Below are 21,920 nucleotides of genomic sequence, written 5' to 3' on the forward strand. Positions count from 1 at the left end.
TCATCAGGAAAAGACTCTCCACCTCACAAGGGGGTCGTGAGGTTTCGGGGAGGCGGAAACGAAAGCTTTTGAAATTAAAGAATGCAAGACGCGCACAACTTTGTGAGCTGCGTTTATTGTAGTGTGCCGGCCTGTCAGGGCCGCTGGGGTGACAGTCCTAGAGGGATCTGTAGTCACACAGTGGCCAAAGCTCGCCCTTACACCGCCTGTTGGGCTTGCAGTATTTAAAAATGTTTTTCCATTGGTTGTCAACAACTTAAAAATAGGGATATTTCACATAAAAACCTGGGTTTCTGGCTCCTCCAGGCTTCTGACATTAGACCTGCACCTCACTTTACAGCAATTAGCCACAACTAAAGGCCAGCTACCACCTTCAGATGGGATCTGTGCTTTGCCACAGTCCCCACCATGCCCTATTACTCAAGGTCAGCTGCCATTATCAGTTGCTTGACAGTCTGAATCTCTCGTCACAAAGCAATGTCTCTCTGCGTCCACCTTCAGGAACCGCAGGAAAGTCAAGGTTGCAGGACAAAGGCCTCACACCTCAAAGGCCTGTTTCCTTCATCTATACAACCTACCTGGCCCTGAGGGCATCTGAGCTGGAGATCTGTGAATCAGCCCAAATCCCTCCTCAGCCACCAAGGGCAGCCCAGGGACGGACGGGGCGTTCACTCCACACATATCCCTTCATGCAGCCAAGAAGCAGAGCTGAGAGCAGCAGCCAGACTCCCCCCAAGTCTGCTCCTTTAGAAGTTCTCAAATTCCCTGAACCCGAGCACTAACAAGCATGGCGGACTCGCCAGGCACCCAGCTGTCCCAGAGTGTGCCGGCGCGCCCTCTGGTGGCCACAAGGCAGCTCTGCAGGCCACTGTGAAGATTTTCAATCTGTTTCCAAGTGGGCCCAGGCATCAACCACCATGGGCCCAAAGCATCCCCCCAACCCCACTCCATGGGTGCCAAGCTTTCAAATTCCACCTACTTTCTTCCCAAAACCACCCCTCAGCCCCTCTCCCAGGCACCGGTCTCAGTCCTCAGCCGGGCTGGACCCCTCCCAGGCAGTAGCCACTTCAGGGCAGGGTCCAGCCTCTCCATTCTTCACATCCCTGCGCCTCGCCCCAGGTGTGGCTGACAACAGCCTTGCGGAGTTTGCAGGGGAAAAACCCTACAGAGGCGGAGGAGGCCAACCCCAGCCTCCAGGGTGAGCAGCAGGGGCCAGGTGGGGCCCTCAGAGAACGGGGAAGCACGTATCCCAGGAGACGACGTCCCAGGTGATCAACCTTCATGAGAAGCCGGGGGTCTGGACTTCTACATGAAATACGTCAAGTTTTAAAGCTCAGCTCAAATGTATACACTACCCAGGCCAAGAAAACACGCTGGCAGGTGGGTCCGGGCCAGGGCCCCAGGCGGCGAGCTCTGCTCAGGCCCTGCAGCTGACAGAACCTCCAAGATGGTGGGTGAGAGCCAGTGGTTTTCAAGGTTTTGTTTATTTGAGTAGTTTGTAGCCATCATCATGTTTGATCCTGAGAGGCAAGCAAGGGAGAGAAAATTCTTGGACCCATTTGAAAGTCTGAGACATTGAGGCTACAGTGGCCTCCTGACAGGGTCAAGGTCATAGCTAGTGGAGACAGCTCTGAGATGCACGAAGCCATGTCCCAGGCAACAGCAGGCCCAAGTCCACCCTATGCAGTCATGCACAGAGAAGTGCATTCCCAGCTGGGTGGGGAGACACAGCAGAACCTTCCCACCCCACCTAGCTTGCACCCTCTTAGCTGTGCCCTTCCTGGTCCCCTGGAGAGCCCACCATCCAGCAACAGCTGAGCCGGTGGCTCCCTGTGCACACCCACCCCACCACACCCGCCCTCCATGCCCATGGCTCCAGGACAGGCAGCCCAGGCAGAGCCACACAGCTCTCTCCATGGGCGGGCGCACAGCACAGCGGCACGCGAGCCCCACATGGGGCTCAGGTCCGAGCAGAAACACCTCCTGTAGCCTTGCCCAGCATGGGCACAGTGCTGGGGGCGGGGGGGGCGGGGGTCCCTGGGTTGGCCAGGTGAGTGGCCATGGCCAGCGTGGCAGCCTCACCAGTTGGCCTTCACTGCCTTGATGTCGCTCACAAGGTTCTGGGCCAAGCAGATCCCAAAGATCTGAAAGACAGAGGGCAGGTGACAGAGAGGCCACCGGCAGGGCGGGGTGCCCGGGGCAGAGCAAGGGCACACAGGGCCACAGCATACCTGGAGGAGGGCGATGCCCACGAAGACCCCAGCCACGACGATCAGGTTGTCCTGCAGCCACTTTTCAAACTGGCCCACGCAGCCTTTGGTGTGGATGGAGCCCTGCTGCTCCAGCTCCTGGGGACAGACGGGCACCAGGCTCGGCTCCGCCCACCCACCGCTGCTGAGGGCGCCACCTGGGTCCAGCTTGCCAAGCCCATCCAGCCAGGGGCCTTACACCTTTGCGCCAGCTGCCTGGAGCTCCACCGCAGGGCCTTCTCACCGGGGTCTCAGCACATGCTGAGATGCTCCGAGAGGACTTCCCTGACCGCCCAGCCCCAATCCCATTCCCTCTCTTACTCTGTTTCCTTCCAAGCACTTAGATGAAATTGTCACATTGCTGTTCACATTTATCTGTGTCTTACTGTTTTCTCCTCTACTGGAGTCCCCTGCCCGCGGGCCCTCTGCCTCTTGTTTGGCAGTACCAAGCCCCAAGTGTCTGCCGGGACCCAGCATCCCCTCCCTGTGGAACCCCTGAGGCCTCTTAGATCTTATGGGGGGGCCCTCCTTCCCACCCCCAGTGTCCCCAGCTGCCCTCAGCCCTGTCCCTGCCTGCTCACCAGTTTGAGCCGGACATCGTAGCCACACTGGGTGTTGAGGACATCTTCCTGTGGAGAAACAGGCCAGGGAGCAAATTGGTGAGGGGGCACCCATGGGGCCTCACAGCGCCCAGCACTCAGGAGAGGCAGTTGAAATCATGGATTCTGCCGCATCCCCAGCTCCTTAAGTGAGGCTCGCTGGGGCCCAGGCGCCCCTCTCCCCGACGCCAGGGCGCAGGCTGCAATGCCAGCTTGAGCTGCCTCCTGCACAGGAATCCTGCCTGCTGGTGTTGTACTAAGAATGGGAAGAAACCTGGCCCTCGGTGTCTCTGCACTGTGACTGGAGGGATGTCAGTGAGGGAAGCTTCTGCTCTAAAGAAAGCCACAAAGGGGTCAGAAGCCCAGCCTGCCACCCTAGCTTGGTGGCCCTAGAGCAGCCATCCCCATGCTGGCCTCAGCGCTGCCCTCGGACACACGCTCCCCAGCCCAGCAGGGCTGCTCCCATGGCAGATGGGCTCCCAGACATTCCCAGCCCCCAGAGTAGGACGGAGCCAAGCCAGCCCGGAGCTGGGTTCTTCCCAGACTGGGCCTGCGCACTGCGAGGGCCCCCCCACCCCCCCTCCTCACAAGGCCCCACTCACCGCAGGGTCCCTGACGCAACAGGAGAAGGGCACCCCACAGCGCTCCCGGCTCGGGTTCAAGTCAGTGCAGTTGAAGTAAATATTGAGGTTCCAGTCGTTGGGCCCTCGGGCTCCACAGCAAGACCACTAGGGGTGAGAGCAGAGCCCCGGATGAGCCAACCACAGGAGCCCCATCCCGTCTTGGGACAGGGCTGGCTGGGAGGGGGCCTAGAGGCAGCCAGGCAGGCGGGCACCTCCCCTGCAGACAGGCCGGGCCTGGGCCCAGGGCCGTCAGAGCAGCTCGAGGCTCCTGCCTGGGTTTGCTGGGAGCAGGAGGTAGTGGGAAGGGGCTCCTGAGTTTGTCCCCCCAGGAGAGGCTGCAAAAGGAAGGGAGAGGGCAAGGATGGTGGCCCAAGGACCGTGACTTCCTCTAGACCACCCTGAGGGGTGAGAGTTTCCACAAATCCTATGGGGAGAGGCACTACTGAACCCCACACCTGTGCTCGGTCTCCCCACACTTGTCCCAGAGATTTTTAAGAAAGACCTTCCCTCTATCCTCTCTGCAGAGACAGCAGGGACAGCAGAGAACTCCTGCCACCCTCCTAACCATCCCACTCCACTTCATAAATGCTGCCATCAGCACCCGTATCCCTGTTACCTCTACCCAGAACATCGCGGGCATCCCCCCCACTGGGGGGTGGGGGCAATGGCCAGAGTGCGGCTGTGATGAAACAAGGGGCTCATCACCTAGTGGGGAGTCAGGAGCCTGCAGCCTTAACCCACCGACATGGCACAGGCTGCGGAAAGCCAGTCCTCAAAGGATGAGTTCAGGACAGACACAGGTATGCCCTGTGGGCTGAGCCGGGGAGTGAGGCCTGGCCATGCGCTGGATGCTGGGATGCTGGGATGCTGGGATGCTGGGACCCTGGGACCCTGGGACCCTGGGACCCATGCAGACGGGACCCTGGGACCCGTGCAGGCAGGACCCGCAGCCTGGCTTCTGCCTGCCTCCCCACCCTCTGCTCAGCACCTGTGGCCCCTGCGGGAGAATACTTCACCCCTCTCTTCACATCCTTACTCCTTCTCTTCCCCCAAGGTCACCCCCAGGGGCCTTCCCCTTCTCCACGCTTCTCCCTAACTCAGCTTGTACCCCAGTTTCTAATTCTACACACACACACATGCACACATTTATTTATTTTGCTTGTTGACCATTTGTCTCTCCCCCTAGACTGCCATCCCCACGAAGATAGGTCCCAGCTTTTTTCACCACTGAATCCGCAGCACCTGGCCCCGGGCCTAGCACACAACAGGTCCATAATAATTCTGTGTTGAACAAACAAAGAAATCACACCTAACCGCCCGGCTCTTAGTCTGCCTCTGCTCTGTGTTGAGAGCTCCTCAAAGCAGAAACCAGCTCTCATTCATCTCTGGATCCCAGAGCAGACTCTTGGGGTGGATGGTGCCAAAGGTGGGTGGCTGTGTCAGTGGCTATGACCTCATGCATGACTGTGTGTGTGACTGGGTATGACTGTGAGTGGGTGTGACTAAGCGTGTGAGTGGGTGAGAACGTGCAGTCGGCGGGTGTCAGGGATTTTGTGAACTGTCACTGACTGCTTCTCCTTCACAGTGGTTGGGTTTGCCAGCTTGAGGGCAGAGCTTCTGATATGGAGGTCTCAGACACTAGTGTGGTCAGAGGCCAAACCTAACACTATAAATGAGAGAAGTATAATGAATACAACAAACGGGTGTAGAGGAGATGGTGGCAGACAGAGAGCCCCTGTACCAGCAAGGGGGGCAGTGGCAATGCAGCCCCAGCCAAAACTGTGGGCTCAGTTTAGTAGGAGAAATCCATAGGAGAAATGTACATTTTTATGCCAAACTTCTTCTTTAAGTGTTTTGTAAGCCTGGCCGAGGAGCTGCCCGTTTGGAGCCTCTGGCTTCTGTTCCCCAACCCCGTGTCCCTGCAGGGCTAAGCACAGGAGGATCACCAGGGGCTGGCTTCCTCTCACACGAGGGGATGCCTGGCTCTCTTCCCCGCCTGGCCTGGTGGGAGAGGGAATGGTCCCAGCACACAGGGAACCTGCTCCCTCATTCGTCTGCTGGGCAGGTGCCTCCTGTGTGTGGCTGGAGCTGGAGGCCGAACTCACGTATTCCTGAGCAAAGTCAATGAGGTTCTGGAGGTCAATGTCGTCCCGATAGGCCTTGACGTTGTTGTTAATGAAGAGGTTGAGCTGGTCTCGAATCCAGTCCTTGAAGACGAAGGCCAGGATCCCTGTTGCCAGCTCCAGGAAGAAGATGAGGCCAAGGAACACGGAGAACTGGGGTTGGGGGCATACAGACAGTGGGGGTCAGAGATACAGGCTGGGGTGCCAGTGGCGGGGCTCCACCCCCCACCCTGACCCATGAGAGCCCAGAGTCCCCACCTTCTACCAAGTTAGTATTGGGTTTTTGTTTTTGTTTTTGTTTTCGGTTGCGCTACCGCACTGGATAATACTGTCTTACGATGAAAAAAAAAAAATGGTGCTGTTCTTACCTACCCATCCACTCCACTTCCCCTGTTGTCTTTGAGAAACCACCCTCCACATGCACCTTCAGTTTCTGTAGCTCAGAGCCGTCACCACCTCTTGCCCCACTCTCAGATAGAGGACTGGGCATGCGCCGGGAGCCCACCAATCAGAGCGCTACCTCCCTGGGGCCACAGGGATTGGTCCAGAGACAGCCAATCAGGATCAAGGAGGTGCAATTACAGGACTTTGGTAGAATGGTTGGGAAGAGAGAGCCTCGCACAGCCTCCAGCAAGGGTTCCTAAGAGGGCGGCGCGAAGCCAGCACCCATCGTCCATTCCTGGACATCTTCCTACCCCAAGGAGACTGGAGCCAAACTGTAGAGACAGAGCTAAGAAACTGAGAGACTAGGCCAAGTGGCACTGTGGTGGCCCCTGGATCCAAATCTGCCAGCAGCTAACAAATCCCTGGGCTTGTACTAATGAGCCATAAACGCCCTTTTCACTTAGGCCACTGGGTTTCGGTCACTTGCAACAGAAAGGATCCTATAGACAATACAAATCTGTGATCACTGTTACAATAACATAATAATAAAAACTACCCATTATTAAGCACGAACTATATGCAAAAGGTGGGTGGGAAGAGGTTGTGGTCCCCAGTGGATCTAAGTGGGAGGGCACTCACAAACTTGAGCAGGAAGGTGTTCTCCCGGAGGGCTCCAATGCAGCCGGCAAAGCCCAGCACGGACATGACACCTCCAACCACTACGAACAGCCACACAGGGTCAAGGCCTCCCAGATCGGTCAGTGCAGAGATGTTGGAGAGGACGCCCTGTGCATGGGGAGCAGAGACAAATGGGGGGGGGCTCACCCTCCCTCTACCTTGACACCCAGCAGCCCCACACCCTACCCCACCACCTTACCTTCTCACCCCAGGCCCAGAGGCCAATGGCCAGGAATAGGGCTCCCAGCACCTGCAGGAGGAGCAGCAAAGAGCTAAGGGCTGGGGCACTAGCATCCTTTCCCACCCCCAGTGGTACCCCACTGCCAGCTAGTGCTCAGGATCTTCAGGAAGCCAGAGGGAAAGAGAGAAAGAGGAGGAAGTTCTCTAACTGAGACCCAAGATCCTTTCCACCTTTGCAAGAATGTACCTCAGTGTTTCTTCCCCACAGGACACAGCTGGGAAGACTGAATCCTCCCTAGCCCTAAGAGGGACATAGGGGCCCCTTCCTGGAACTCAGAACTGGAGCAGAGGGTGGCCAGAACACTCTCACCAAGCAGCGGCAGCTGTTTCCTGAGTTGGCGCTTCCACTCTAGGCCTGTGTTGGGGTTCCAGATTCCTGGCATCCTCTCTGCCCCCTCCCAAGTCTGGCCTTCCTGCTGCCCTGCAACACTGTGACCTCCACCCTACTCGCCTCCCACCATTTCAACCTCCATCTGGCAGAGTCCACTTTTGCAGCTCACAGCCAAGGACCCCTGAGTAACAAGAAATCCTGAAGCAGGGCAGGATGCAGCTGAGGGGCCCAAGCCTTCTAAACACCAGCCACTGTCCCATCTCATTTCCTTCCTGGGAAGAGCCCTAGACATCCAGGCCAGCTGCCTGACCCTGGGCAGGATGTCTAACCTCAGAGGGAGAGCGCCCCTCCTGCCCAAACCCAAGGCCATGACCTCACCTCTTCAGACCTCACCCACCCACTTACTTTCTCTCCAGGCTCCCCTCCCTCAGCACATAGCCCCAGTCAACTCCACCCCTGACCAGCCACCCTTAGCACCTTCCCCTCTCTGGCCCCAGGCTCCTTCCACTGCTGTACTCATTCTCTAGAAATATTTTTCCTCCCCTCCCCAACACTGGATCTGGGATGTGAAACTAAACATCACTTCTCCTGCCTCATCCCACTTGACCTGCCCACGGCCTTTAGACAAATGAGTGATCATTATTTTCTCCTCCCTGAAACCTCTCCATGGTTCGCACAATGCTGTTCCTCCCCCTGCCCCTTCTCAGCCTTCCCCCTGCAATTCTCTGCTTTACCTGCACCAGGCACATCCCCCACCAGGTTCCAACCTCAGCCGACTACCCTCTCCTCCTCACTCTCATCTCCCACCCCACCCTGACACTGGCACTCCCTGATCTCCACCCAGACCTCTCCCTGGCTCTAGACCCCTCCGTCCACCTGCCTGCTGCAGACACCTCCAAATCCCAGGCTCCGTTCAGTGTGCTGGAAATACATCAGCGAATAGGACCCATGAGCTCTAGGCCCTCATGGAGTTTACACTCCAGTGGGGGAAATCCACAGTGAGCAAACTAGGTAATTTCAGATACCAACAGACGTTTTAAAGAAAATCAAACAGGATGATGTGATGGGGAGTGACTGGGGTGGTGGGGGCGTGTTTCAGTCAGGGAGAGTGGTGACATTTTAGCTGATGTTTGAATGATGGAAAGGCACAACAAGGGGAAAAGACTTCCAAGAGGGAGGACTGGCAAAGGCCCAGAGGTAAGATCACATTTGGCAGAGCAAGGGACAAACTGAAGGGCAGCAGGGCCACCCTCCACAGGGTGCTGCGGGTCACAGGGAGGAGTCTGGACTGCATGCTAGTGAGAAGAAACTTGCAGGCTCTGAGCAGGATAACATCAGGGTCTGCTTTCCATTAAAACAAAAAACTCTCTGGTCTTGTTTCACAGGTACCTCCTTCAGGCCACCTTGGCCCAAACCTGAAACCCTCCCTCCATACCCCCAAGTGCCCCAGTCCTGTCCATTTAGCCTCATAACTTCCCGTGGAGCCTTCCTCACCTTTCCCACCTGCCACCCTCCCAGCTTTGCCCCAGTCCTCCTCCCTGGTCTCCTCACCTCCAATCCCTGCCCCTCACTCACCCTCCCCATGGCAGCCAGACAGATCTGCAACCAACACAGAAGCCAGAACAGACCCATCACCCAGCACTGAAGCCCACAGTGCTCCACACTGTCCTCAACATAAAACTCAAACTCTCTGACCCAGCCCAGGGGCCTTTCACACTCTGGCTCCCTGCCTGGGGTGGGGGATGGGGCACGTACCTGCAACAAGCCTGGGTCTCTCCTGCCTCGACACTCGGGGGCTCCCTCTGCTCAATGCTCTGCCTCACCTACACCTACTTGCCCACTGGGCTGTCACCTTAGCTCTGTGGTGGCTGGCTGTGTGACTCTGGGTTAAATGACTTAACCTCTCTGTGCCTGTTTTCTCATCTATAAAATGTAGGTAATAATAAAGGGGCCATGAGAATACAGTGAGGTATAATTCATTTAACCTGCCTAACAGCCCTGAGGGGCAGGTTTCATTATCACCCTCTCCCAGGCAGGGAAGCTGAGGCCCAGAGAGAAGTGATCTGCCCAGTCTCACAGCTAGGCCTGCTACACCCAGAGCCCCAGACTGCCTCAACCAGTGCTCTCTGCACGTGGCCAACACTCCGAGAGCTGGGCGCTGCTGGGGTCAAAGGACACCCACACTGTATGAGCAGCATGTGGGTAGAGGGCAGTGCCACTGAGTCCTGCTGAACAAAACCGAATGCGCCTGGCATTCTAACCCAAGGTGTCAGGAGCAGAAACTGCAGAGGCAGCAAGCAGCCTTGGAGAGATGGGATGGGGGAGGGAGAAGGGAAAGATGACTTGGCAGGGCCCAGGGGCACAGATGCCACCCTGGGAGGGGCACCAGCAGCTCCTTCTCCAGGCAGGGGCAGCCCCGCCCTGAAACCTCGGTTTTGTCAGCTGTGGAATGTAGAATTCTGTTCCCCAGGGCCAGCTCCCGGCCTCTCAACAGGGGATATTCCCCTGGCCCAGACAGAGAACTAGGGCGATTGGCCCTCCCTGCCCGAAAGCCTCTTAGTTTAGGGCAGGGAGGAGGGGTAGGGAGGGCCGAGGGGCTTTGACCTACCCCTCTTTGTAGGAGCTTAAGGCGAGGCAGCAGGCCCAGGGTCTGGAGGGGTAAAGGAACAGGAGAGGGGATCGGGCCCTTCGCGGAGGCTCTCCCTACCGGCAAACCAGGGGTAGGGCTCCGCGCACCCCCTCTACCTCAGGGTGCAAGGGGGCTGGGAGGGAGAGAGGGAGACCAAGCGTGCCCTGGGGTCTTCAAGGAAACACCTCCCCCTTTTCCGCAGGGCCTTGGGAAGACCCCCGGAGACTACCCCTCCCCACCCTATTCCTGCAGTGGCTGGGACCCGCCCCCTGTAATCCGGGCCTCTGTTGGTCCTGGGGGTGGGCGTGGAGGTGGGAGTGGGAGTGGGAGGAAGGAGTCGGGGGGCGATCTCAAGCCCAGGTGGCAGGGTGGTCTTCCCCTAGTAGGGAACTGAGCCTCCTTCTCCCGCCACCCTTAGCACAGGGCCAGGAACCCACCCCGCGCTCACCCAGAAGACGATGTTGAAGCCAAACAGGAAGTATTTCCCGCAGCAGCCGACCTCCGGTTCCTGGAAGTGCTGGTGCTTGCCGGGCATGGTGAGCGGCTGCCCGCCGGCCCGGGAACCGGAGCCGGGGACCAGGCCCAGGCCTCCACGGGCCGCCCTGGGCTAGAGCCGCCCAGGGCCTAGCCCGGCGGCTGCGGCTTCATGGCCGCGGCCACACAGAGTGCCGGTCGGGCCCCGCCCGCCCTGCAGGGACCGCCCCCGGCGCCCGGACAACCCCCTGCTCAGTGCTCTCGGAGCCCCGCCTCCACTAGGCCTGACTCCGCCCCTCTTCGGTCCCCCTTGGAGCCCCGCCTCTAGGCTTGGCTCCGCCCCCGCCTGGCTGTCCCACCCCAGGCCCCACCCCTCAGCCTGACTCAAGCCCCCCGAGCCGCGCCTCCAGGCCTGACTCCGCCTCGTGCGCCTGCCGCGGCCCCAGGCTCTCCAGCGTCCTTCAGATTCACCTGAGACGCTTGCTGGTGGCACCGTAAGTCGCTGGCAGGAAAGACCCCCAGTTCCCCCGCAAGGCTCAGTGCCAGCGCCACCCCAATCCCCGGCCTTGCTGTCGGAGCCTATCCCTTCAGAGGAATAACTACGGCGCTGGTGACCGAGCGATGGGGATGGTTATATGGATCGTGTTTTTAACACACGTGCAGGACGTTTTATTACAGTGGAGTCGAATCAGAAGCGTTTCTCGCTAGAAGGAAATTCAGCTAACCTATACCGGTTCAAACTCAGACCAGATGACACCTGGGTCTTGTGAGGGACGCACCTGCTGCTTCCTGCCCCTTCAGTTTCGCCAGGGTCATTACCACACGCCCTGGCTCAAAACCCTTTGGTAGCTGAAGCTCCCCAGACTAACCACTTTCCCCCGTACCAGCTTGGGCCCTGATCAGTCTCCTTGGTACCTGGGAGTCTCCCATGAGCCCTCTCAAGACAGGACTGGAACAGATGAAGGTTGGCGGTGGGGGCGGGAGGGGGTGCAGAATCTTACTTAACTTTAGAGCCCTCTTTAAAAATAATTCCAGTTTGTTTAAAAGTCTTTATTAAGAACAGGCACAGAAAGGGGCTTAAGCTTCATCACCTGCCAGTTAATCCACCTGTAGCAGAACCACAGTAAGGCCTGACCCCCACCGTCATCCCTTCCTGGGCCAGCCCCTCTCCATCCCTCCAAACACACTCTAGGGACCCACACCCAACCGGCTGACAGAAGGCACGGGATACAGGGTGGACTCCAAGGCTACAAACCTCATGAGAGGCAGCCCATAAAAGGGTTTAAAGCAGAGCGATCACTCAGCAGACCCCTACTCCTGCCCCTGAGTTCCATCTCTCAGAATGTCAGGGGCCTTGAGCTCCCTCCCCTGAAATGGAAGAGTCTGGCCCTCAGGCCACCTAGCCCCCTTCCGGGCACAGAGTAAATGCTGGGTCACATAGGATTCTCTCCAGGTATCTTTCCTCCTGCAGTCAAGCCCACTTTCCCACTGACTCACCTCACCCCGCTCTACCTAACCTGCCGTCCCGGGGTGAAACAAGAAGCCCAGCGTCTCCTCCACCTTTCTGCTGCCCTGGGTCCTCAGGTCCCCCACACACACCATCACCATCACCACCACCAGAGCTGCCCCTAGGCTAGGGCCTCAATTCACATGAAAGCGTGTTCATATTCACTCTAGGACACGTGAGAACTATGCCATCTGCCCCCGGCCCAGCCCAGCCCCCATACACACATAGACACACACACACACACACACACACACACACACACACAGCAGTGGGCGTCTCAGGGGCAGCCGAATGGGCAGTGGTGCTAGGGTCCCTCACACCACAAACTTGTTCTTGGCCAGAGAGTTGCTCTTGGTGGCCGTGTCTGCATGGGCCTGGTACCCAATGATGGTCTTTGAGGAGAGGCCCAGGCACTCTTTGTAGACACGCCTGGGAGTTAAGTGAGGAGGAAATGAGACAGGGAGTCAGTAGCGGGTCCTGGAGATAACCTGGGACCCTGGGTCTTTTGCCCAGAGCTCCTACCCTGGTTCCAACCACAGTCACTCCTGTTGCATGTGTTTGTGTCTTACCTATTGTGAAACCCAAAATATGACTAATGCAAAAGGAAAGAGGTCTGCTAAGAAGTAGTTTGAAATCTACTCTACAGCTCAGGGAACTCTATTCAATATCTTGTAATAACCTATAATGAAAATTCGAACTGAAGTCACTATGCTGTACACCAGAAACACAACATTGTAAATCAACTATACTTCAATTTTAAAAAATCATTTAGAAATCTATATTCCACAGCCTTTATACACGTGGGGAAGGGTGAAGGGGGAGGCATCCCGGGGAGTTTCAGACATCTCCTTCTCCCTTAGAAGAGGCCAGCCCCCACCCCGTGCCAGAGATACCCCTCACCCGATGTGCAGCACGCCCGCCTGGTTCTCCGCCTCCCTGGTCCACACAGCAATCTTGTCCCCCTTGGCTCGGATGTTGATGACAGCTCCACACACCTCCCGGCTGTGCTCCTCAAAGCTCTCCCCGATCAGAAACAGCAGCTGGGGCCGAAGGGGAGGAGGAGGAGACTGAGCCCGCCTTCCTTGAGACCACAGCCACCATACCAGCCCCACACCTCCCCCTGGGCCCCGCTCCCAGGCCTGGACTCACGGTCTCCAGCCACAGGTGGTCCAGCTCGCTGTGGCGCTGCTGCTTGGCGAGGCTGACCAGCCAGCGGCCACCGCGCTTATTTCTGCTGTCTTCCCACATGGGCTCAATGCCATCCTGAGGGGTGGGATGGCAAATCAGCTACCTCCCTTTGTTCAAAGGGAAATGAGGGCTCAGCCACCTCCCCAGGCCCTGCTCCGTCCCCCCTCACCAAGCCAGGTTCTCTCTGCCTCCATCCCTTCTGTACAAGCCAGCTTCACCACCAGCCATTCCACCCCCCGCACCCTCCTGTGTGCTCCCCAGTGCCCCTGAACCTCTACATCTGTCACCTATGTGGCCTTGCATAGGTGGGTTTGTCATCTGTCACCTTACATGGCCTCGCATAGGTGGGTTTGTCTCCTTTACTGAGCTGAGTTCCTTGAGATGAGAGTTCAAATAGGGGTGAGTAAGGAAGCACCTGGGGCAACCCCAGTGCGGGCAAAGGCAGACGTCCCAGACTTGGCACAAGCCACCTGGGGAAACCTCTTAACACTGCTGTCAGGGCCCCACCGCACAGCACCTCCAGGACATTGATGAGTGTCTCCAGGCCATCCTGATGCACGTCCCCAGTTAAGGAGCCAGGCCAGAAACCTAGGCTCCTTCCTTGCTCCCCCCCTCCTTCCCCTCCCCTGTCCTTCAAGGTACCACTTGGGGCTGGCACTCTGTCCAGGCTCCTCTGGGTGCATGGTTTCCCAGAAATCACACTCGGCTCTGAGGGAGGCTGTTCTTGGCACCCGACCCCCAAATCCCCTGCGAGGGAGGAACGCAGCAGAAGCAGGGGAGAATCGGCCCCGTGCTGGTGCTGAGGAGTGCGGAAGCCTAGGCTTACCTTGAACAGGGCGTAGTCACAGCCGGAGGAGAGCTTACTGGCGAGCTGGATGTTACTGTACATCCTGCAGAAAGGTCCCCACCCCAGGCTGAAAGTCCGGGCTTTTTAGGGCCTGGTTTCCTATTGGCCTCAGACCCCTCACCTTCTTACCAGACCCCACTGCTTCCCACCCCACCTTCCAGCCTCCAAGCCTTTGCTCAGACAGGTACTCCCTGCCAGGAATCCCATCCCCACTTACCCAAACCCTCAAATGCCACCTTCTCACCACCCCTCCCCTGCACCCCAGGGTCTGTGGAGCACCTTTCAGATCCCCTCACTTGATCACCACAGACACTGAGACAGCCTCAAACTCTCTTTGTGGCTGAGACAAGCTCAGAGAGGAAGGAACTTGCCCAGGGTCACAAAGCATGAAGCTGCAGAGTCAGGGTTAACTCCTGGCTTCTCTCACTTCCAGGCTCTCTCCTGAGCCCCGAGAAGCCTTCAGTGGGGCCTGTGCCCCAGTCCAATCCCCCTACCACCTCCCTGCAAAACCTCTGCAAGACGCGGCCAGGCCCCCGGGAGGGCTGGAAAAGCTGTGTGGGAGGCAGCCCCCAGGAGGGGTGGGGTCTGGGAAGGATCCCCGGCGCGGGGCGCCCTGGTCCTGGCCTCCTCCATGAGGGACACTCACGCCCAGAAGTCCTCCACGGTGTCAAACTTGGTGACCAGATGCAGGTTGTCCTGCCAGGCCCGGCTACGGTCATTCTTGAAGAACCACAGAGCCCACCTAGAAGAGGGGGGCCAGGAGCAAGAAGAACACCCCACCCCGTGCCGCCCCCAGCAGCACCCAGGTTGGCAGGGAAGTCCCGCCCCTTCTGGGATAAACTGCGAGATGGGATCTGGGGCACAGCCCCCTGCACTCCCACCCTCACCCAAGGGGGCTGGAGTCAGTTATCCTGAAGGGCTGTGGACAAGCGAGGACAGTTTTTTGTTTGTTTTTGAAGGGGAGGTAGTTCGGTGTACTTATTTATTTAATGGAGGTACTGGGGTTTGAACCTAGGACCTTGTGCGTGCTAAGCTGCACTCTGCCACTGAGCTCTAAACTCCCCCAAGTGAGGGCAGTTAACCTCTTAGCTGGGTTAAGGCTGGAAGGGCCAACAGAGCCCAAGTCTGAGGCCAGCTCTGGACTCTCCCAGGTGAGGAGCTGAGTCTGAGGCCGCAGAGCAGGGCCTGCCCTACCTGCTCAGCAGCGGGTGCAACTCCAGCTTGCTCTCCGTGGGGCCCCGGTCCGGGGCCTTCCTGCTCAGGGACAGCAGCGCCGTGGGAGCGCACAGAGCCTCCTCTCCCACCAGCGCCCCTGCTGCCGCCTCCTCTTCTTCTTTCTCCTCCTTGTCTTTCCTCCAGTTTTCGTTCCCCCCCTCAGCATCTCCAGCCTGACCAAAGAAAGGAATCAGGGTGGGTGGTAAGCCCCGGCCCTCGCTGCCCAAGGGGGCAGGCAGGTGGACTTACAGGGCCGGTGGTAGCCATGCTGTGGCCTAGAATCCCCAGGCACTCAGCAGCCAAGAGGGACCCAGCTGCCGGCCTTTAAACCTCCATGGCCCCGCCCCCACACACCTGGGGCAGGGGACCAGGAGGAGCCAGCGTGGGGATGGGAGGGAGTTCAGAGGGGGAAGGGCTTACACTGCTGCTTCCATCAGCAAGCATTTAGTGAGCATCTTCTACATGCAGGCTCAGGGCTGGGGACACAGCTGTGACCCGGCAGACCTGGCCCCCATCCACATGGCACTGGTCATTGGGGGGCTGAGACACAAAGGTAAGGATCAATACTAGGGGTCTGCCCTCAGTGAAACCACATCCCACCAAGAGTGAATTTAAAGTGGACTGCCCCAGAGATGATGGCAGAAGCTGCAAGTCTGATGTGGCGGGGCCAGGGCCAGGTCAGAGAACTTAGCTACACATTGTGGTGCATCGTCTTTGGCTCTGATGACATTCACCCGTCTCGGTTTCACCACCAACGTCATCTGGTCTCTGGAAGCATCTAAGGGCTTTAATGTAATCATTTGGAAACAGGGAGACTGTATATTAATAATCCACATTTTTGGTTACTCTTAAAACTTTAGACAGATCTGACAATTGGGGCCTTCCCGTCACAATCCGCTTCACCTGGGAGTGCCTTTCGGCAGCACAAATGAGGTTCCACATAGCTTCGCCGGCCCACTGCTCCCCTGCTTCTTATCTCCTGGGCCATCTGAATGTTCTCCACCTGGGCATCGGTGGCGAGGGGCAGTGCACCAGTCACACAGCCTGGGTTCAAGTCCCCCCTGCCCTAACTTCAGCCAAGTACCTGAGCCTTACTTTGTCTCAGTTTCCCTGTCTGTAAAATGGGAATGTTAGTGATACACAACTCAGAAATTTATTGTAGTAATGATATAAAACACACAAAGCCCATGGAACAAGGCCTGGCTCAGTGGCCAATAGCAGCCAGCTGAGGGCTACCCCAGGGTGGAGGAGGGATGGGGGGGTGGGGAGGGGAAGTGCTGGCTCTGGACACCCTTCCCTTTTCTGGAGGGGCTGAAATCTCCCAAGCTTCTTCAGGTTTCTCACCCTCCCCTCGGCCATTTTTAGGGTCCCACTCTGTAAGGGACCAGTCCCTTCCCCTCCCTCACACCCAGAGAAGCCCATGACCACCTGGAGGCTGACAGTCAATATCTATTCAACCCTCATCCCTAAGCTCCAGGATGTGGCGGGCCTGCGGCTGAGTGCCGGGAGGCAGTGAGAAGCAGAAGATGAGGGGCCCCTGTGCTCTTGTCTTCCAGGGGAGCCAGGTAATCTCACAAAGCCCTGTGTAGTCACAAAGGCAGACCTCTGAAAGAAAGGAATTTGCAGATGGGAGAAGATGAAGTCCGTGACCTGAACTGGGGGCTTTAGAGCGCGTGGATCAGAATCACCTGCAGGGCTTGTTAAACACAGACTCCTGGGCCCTGCCTCGGGATTTCTGATGCCTTCGCACAGGGCTTGGGCCTGAGAAGTGGCATTTCTTACAAGTTCCCTGATGATGCTGTTCAGGGACCCCATTTCGAGAACCACCCACCGACTTAAATGCAGTTCGCGGAAGAGGTGATGTTTGAGTGAGAGTTAACGAGGTGGGTGGAGGAGGGCAGCTCTGGGAGTGGGAGCAGCATGTGCAAAGGCTCTGGGGTACCGGAGAAAGAGAAGAAAGACTGCTCTGGCTAATGCCCAAAGCGGGAAAGGATGGTGAGTATTGGTCTTAGGAGAGTGGAGAGCCGTTGAGTGGTTCAAATGGCTAAAGATGGGCTGGGGAGTAATCAGATGGGCTTTCTAGCAAGTTCTCTGGACTGCTGTGTGGGGAACAGAACTTGTGGCACAACAGCAAGTAGGAGGAGATCTATTTGGACACTGACGTCATTGTCCAGGTGACAGATGGAGCAGTAGGGGAGACAGAGAGAACGGGATGGATTTCAGAGGTGTTTAGAAGGAAGACACAGTGGTATTTGGTGACAGACAGGCTCTGGAGAGGTGGAACATGGAATCCCAGCGACCTATTGCTGCATAACAGACCACTCCAAATGTAGTGGCTTAAAACTGCAATGATTATTTATTTTGTTCACAGATTGGCAATTCGAAAAGCACTTAGTAGGGGTGGCTCATCTCTGCTCCAAATCCCCACCGACTGGAGCAGCTCAGAGGCTGGGGCCGGGGCCGGGGCCGGGGCCAGCTGCTCACTCACGGCGGGATAGTCTTTGCTGGCTGTCAGATGGAACCTCAGCTGGGACGTCACCTGGGACAGCTGTCTGTGGCTTCTCCGTGTGACCACATGGCTTCCTCACAGTGCGGTGGCTGGGTTCCCAGAACGAGTGTCCCAAGAGATGGAAAGCAGAAGCTGCCAGTTTCTTAAGGCCTGAGCCTGAAACCTGGCACAGGTTCACCATCGCTGTACTTGGTTAGAGTCCCTGAGCCCATATTCAAGGATGGGGACAAAATCCCACCTCCCAGTGGGAAGGGTGTTGAAGAGTTTTGAACAGAAGACGCATTGCAGGAGGACCAGGCTTAGGGAGAGATCAGGAATCCAGGTTTGATGGGGAAAAAGGGAGAAAGGACCATCTCCAAGTGCCAGGCATGGTCTCAGCTGCCTTAGTAGCACAGAGCCTGGCATGGAATGACCCTGCCGGCCACAGCACTCCTTCCCACCATCTTCTGCTTCTTCCAGTGTCGGGCAGCCCCTGGAGTCTGGGCTTGGAGTCTGAGAGACCCCAGGAGGAAACCCCCCAGCCCTACTAGGTCCTGGTCCCTACCCAAGGCACTCCCAAGCCTGTCTATGGGGGACATCTTCACAATGGGGTTGAACAAACAAGGGATCTGGACTCCTAGTCCTGCCATTCTGTTCCTAAAACATCTGAAATCTGCCCATTACTCTCGCTCCCCACCAGCAAGTGCCACCATCTCTGGCCTGGGCCACTGCCCGGGGCTCTCCTAACACTCTCCTTACTTCCACTCCTGCCTCCCTACAAAACATCCTCCACGTGCCTTCAACAGATTATTTAAACTATCAATCTGATCTATTGACTCCTCTGTTTAAACCCTCCAGGATACCCAGGATGTGATCCAAAGTCCAAGTTCTGGGCCTGCAAGTCCCTGCATGATCCAACCTCACAGTGCTCCAAGCACACTGATTCTCCAACAGGCCAGATTTGTTCCTGCCTCAGGCCCTTTGCACTTGCTGTTTCCTCCCCAACCCTTTTTTTAAATTGAAATATAGTCAGTTTACAATGTTGGGTCAATTTCTGGTGTACAACACAATACTTCAGTCATATAGGAACATACATATATTCGTTTTCATGTTCTTTTTAATCATAAGTTACTACAGATATTGAATATAGTTCCCTGTGCTATACAGTATAAACTTGTTGTTTATCTATTTTATATACAGTAGTTAGTATCTGCAAAGCTCAAATTCCCAGTTTATTCCTTCCCACCCCCTTCCCTGCCTGGTAACCATAAGTTTGTTTTCTATGTCTGTGAGTCTGTTTCTGTTTTGTAAATAAGCTCGTCTTTTTTTTTTTTTAAGATTCCACATATGTGTGATATCATATGGTATTTTCCTTTCTTTTTCTGGCTTATTTCACTTAGAATGACATTCTCCAGGTCCATCCCTGTTGCTGCAAATGGCATTATTTTATTATTTTTAATGCTGAGTAGTATTCCATTGTATAAATATACCATAACTTCTTTATCCAGTCATCTGTTGGACATTTAGGTTGTTTCCATGTCTTGGCTATTGTAAATAGTGCTGCCGTGAACATTGAGGTGCATGCATCTTTTTGAATTAAGATTCCTTCTGGGTATACGCCCAGGAGTGGGATTGCTGGATCATATGCTAAGTCTAAGTCTATTTTTAGTCTTTTGAGGGATCGCCATACTGTTTTCCATAATGGCTGCACCAAACTACGTTCCACTAACAGGTCTCTCCTGCATTTTCTCCACACCCTCTCCAGCATTTATCATTTAGGGGATTTTTAATGATCGCCATCTGACCGGTGTGAAGTGACACCTCATTGTGGTTGTTTGATTTGCATTTCTCTGATAATTAGCGATATTGAGCATCTTTTCCTGTGCTTGTTGTCCATCTCTTCATTGGGGAAATGTCTGTTTAGGTCTTCTGCCCATTTTTGAATTGGGTTGTTTGTTTTCTTCTTATTAAGTTGTATGAGCTGTTTATATATTCTGGAAATTAAGCTCTTGTTAGTCTCATCTTTTGCAAATAGTTTCTCCCATTCCATAGGTTGTCTTTTTGTTTTGCTTATGGTTTCCTTTGCTGTGCAAAAGCTTATAAGTTTAATTAGGTCTCATTTGTTTAATTTTGCTTTTATTTTGATCACTTGGGTAGATTGCCCTAGGAAAACATTGGTGAGATTTATGTCCCTCTCCAACTCTTTATATGACTGACTTCTTGTCCCTCAGAGCTTGGCTCATGCCGTCTTCTCAAAGAGGTCTTCCCTGATCACTCTATCTAAAGTAAACCATTCTCCCCCATGCACTCTTCTTGTTTTTTAATAGACTTTATTCTTTTAGAGCAGTTTCAGGTTCACAACAGAATTAAGCAGAAAATAGAGAGTTCCCACATAGCCCTCCCCACCCACACATATTTACTCCCCTACCCTCAACATCCCTCATCAGTGTGGCATATTTGGTACAATCGATGAACCAACACACCATGCACTCTTTAACTAAGTACCCATTTTATTTGTTTCGTAGCACTTAGCACCACTCATTCACTCATTCAACAAACACTGGCCTAGAGTTACTTTGTGCCGGGCACAATTTTAGGCACTGAGGGACACTGATATGAGCAAAACTGATGATTGATTCCTCCTCTTCATTCAGAAGGCTCCAGGACTAAGCCCTTGGACCTCTTCTCTGCTCTGTCAACACCTCCTGTTTTATGATCTCTCATCCAGTCATGGTCATTGAATGTCACGTATATAGTGTGCCTCTGGCCCCAACTTGAAATCCCAAAGAGCACATCCAACTGCCTGCTTGCAGCTCCACCTGCGTACAGCTTACTGCATCCAAAGCTGCATTCCTGACTTTCCCCTGTCCCCAGACCTGTTCCTCCCACAATCGTCTGCACCCTTCCATCTGCTCAGCCCCGAATTCTGGACCAATCCTGACTCCTGTCTTTCTAACCTATCAGTACATTCCATCTTGAACTCTACCTTCAAAATACCCAGGATCCAACCACATCTCTCCATCTCCATTGCCACCACCCTAGCCCAAGCGGACTGTCATCTTCCCTGTACTATGGTGATGGCATCTGAACTGGTGCCCAGCTGCCAGACTTAGGACTTCACACTGTCCAAGCCCTCAGCCCCACCCCAGCACCCTCCACGCTCTTCCTTTTCATTTCCTCTCCAAGCATTTATCTGACATACACTATATTGTACTTATTTATTTTACTTATCATCTGCCTTCTCGGTCTAGAACATAAAGTCCCCCAGGGTCTTTTTTCACTCACGACTATCTTCTCCAGTACCTAGAGCAGGGCCTGACCCATAGCAAGTCCTCAGGGGTCAGAGAGAGGAGGGAGAGCTGACTGTTAGATTGAGCTAAGTGAGCGTGACTGATATTGACAAAGCGGCACAACCTAAGGCATCTTATTTGGCTGCTAGTTCACGTGTTAATTGCCACTTCCTTCTAGGACGGTAAGTCCTAGACGAGCAAGGACTTTATTGGTCTTGTTTTCTGCTGAATCTCCCGTACATAGAGCAGTGCCTGGCACACAGTAGGCACTCAGGGAAAACCAATGGAAAAGAATGGATGCCAGGGACTAGTTATATGATCTGCCCTGAGTGTTGGTTCCCTGCAAAGTGGGACTGAAATCTGTAATGTGGGAATGAGGGTGTCTATTGTGGGAGGGGGAGGGTATAGAGCTCAGTGGCAGAGCACTGTGCTTAGCATGCACAAGGTCCTGGGTTCAATTCCCAGTACCTCCATTAAGAAATAAATAAATAAATAAACCTAATTACCTCCTCTCCCCTACCCCCCAAATTTTAAAGTGAGAATGAAAATGCCTGCTTTAAGGAATTGATTTTAGGGCTTAATGATGTAATGAATGTAGTGCCTGGCACACAGTAGGTGTTCAGTCAATATCACCCACCCCCCATCTCTTGTTCTTACCCCACCTCCATCTGGCCTGCCTGTCTTCTTCCCCGCCCTGAGGTCTCTGGACAGCAGGAAGGTTGACAAATGTTTAATCACACCACACACAGAGTTATAAAGGTGCACTTGGATTTTTGCAGAACTCAAGCAGAGCTAGGAGCCCTGGGATTCTCTTAAGAGAACACCTGCTGCTCCAGGTGGAATTTTCTCCCAACCCCTTTCCCACACTCTCCAGCCTTCCCTCTCCAGAAGCTTCAAAGCCATTCTCCTTAGTATAATCTTAGGAAGGGGAGAGGGGCGAAAGGAACGGGGGAGCCCATTTCCCCGGGGGAGGAAGAACAGGAACAAGGAAAGGGCCCTGAGAACTCACAGGTTTCAGGCCTGGCCAGAAAGAGACCCAGGGGCCTGGGCTGTGC

The 21,920-nt window shown here is 55.3% G+C and overlaps 2 protein-coding genes across 3 annotated transcripts; both read right to left on the reverse strand.

The window, feature by feature from the left end:
• Nucleotides 1-95: 95 nt before the first annotated feature.
• Nucleotides 96-10,592, reverse strand: TSPAN17 (tetraspanin 17). Of its 2 annotated transcripts, none has more exons than XM_072947187.1 (9): nt 10,305-10,592; nt 6,856-6,906; nt 6,618-6,764; nt 5,577-5,747; nt 3,451-3,576; nt 2,831-2,878; nt 2,232-2,348; nt 2,082-2,144; nt 96-1,488 (listed from the first exon to the last, which is right to left on the reverse strand). In XM_072947187.1, exons 1-9 carry the CDS (start codon nt 10,389-10,391, stop codon nt 1,339-1,341), a joined length of 960 nt encoding a protein of 319 aa, XP_072803288.1. In that variant the 5' UTR covers nt 10,392-10,592; the 3' UTR covers nt 96-1,338. The 2 variants fall into 2 exon arrangements, with proteins under 2 accessions (XP_072803288.1, XP_006199193.3); XM_006199131.4 differs by having other exon boundaries at nt 1,466-1,520; nt 2,083-2,144; nt 10,305-10,589.
• A 1,559-nt stretch (nt 10,593-12,151) lies between these two features.
• EIF4E1B (eukaryotic translation initiation factor 4E family member 1B) lies at nt 12,152-15,354 on the reverse strand. Its single transcript, XM_072948200.1, has 7 exons — nt 15,337-15,354; nt 15,067-15,260; nt 14,519-14,614; nt 13,852-13,915; nt 12,987-13,100; nt 12,738-12,877; nt 12,152-12,266 (listed from the first exon to the last, which is right to left on the reverse strand). The coding sequence occupies exons 1-7, from the start codon at nt 15,352-15,354 to the stop codon at nt 12,152-12,154; spliced, it is 741 nt and encodes a 246-aa protein (XP_072804301.1).
• Nucleotides 15,355-21,920: the final 6,566 nt, after the last annotated feature.

Source organism: Vicugna pacos, chromosome 22, assembly GCF_048564905.1.
Source record: "Vicugna pacos chromosome 22, VicPac4, whole genome shotgun sequence".
Taxonomy (NCBI): Eukaryota; Metazoa; Chordata; class Mammalia; order Artiodactyla; family Camelidae; genus Vicugna; species Vicugna pacos.

Coding starts and splice junctions, on each gene's coding strand:
- TSPAN17 (XM_072947187.1), bottom strand. CDS start 10,391: ATGCCCGGCAAGCACCAGCACTTCCAGGAACCGGAGGTCGGCTGCTGC. Junction 2,349..2,830: donor ACGATGTCCGGCTCAAACTG/GTGAGCAGGCAG, acceptor GTCTGTCCCCAG/GAGCTGGAGCAGCAGGGCTC. Junction 1,489..2,081: donor AGGCAGTGAAGGCCAACTGG/TGAGGCTGCCAC, acceptor ACAAACTACTCA/AATAAACAAAACCTTGAAAA.
- EIF4E1B (XM_072948200.1), bottom strand. Junction 14,615..15,066: donor TTGCACCCGCTGCTGAGCAG/GTAGGGCAGGCC, acceptor CCCCTCTTCTAG/GTGGGCTCTGTGGTTCTTCA. Junction 13,916..14,518: donor ACCGTGGAGGACTTCTGGGC/GTGAGTGTCCCT, acceptor ACCTTTCTGCAG/GATGTACAGTAACATCCAGC.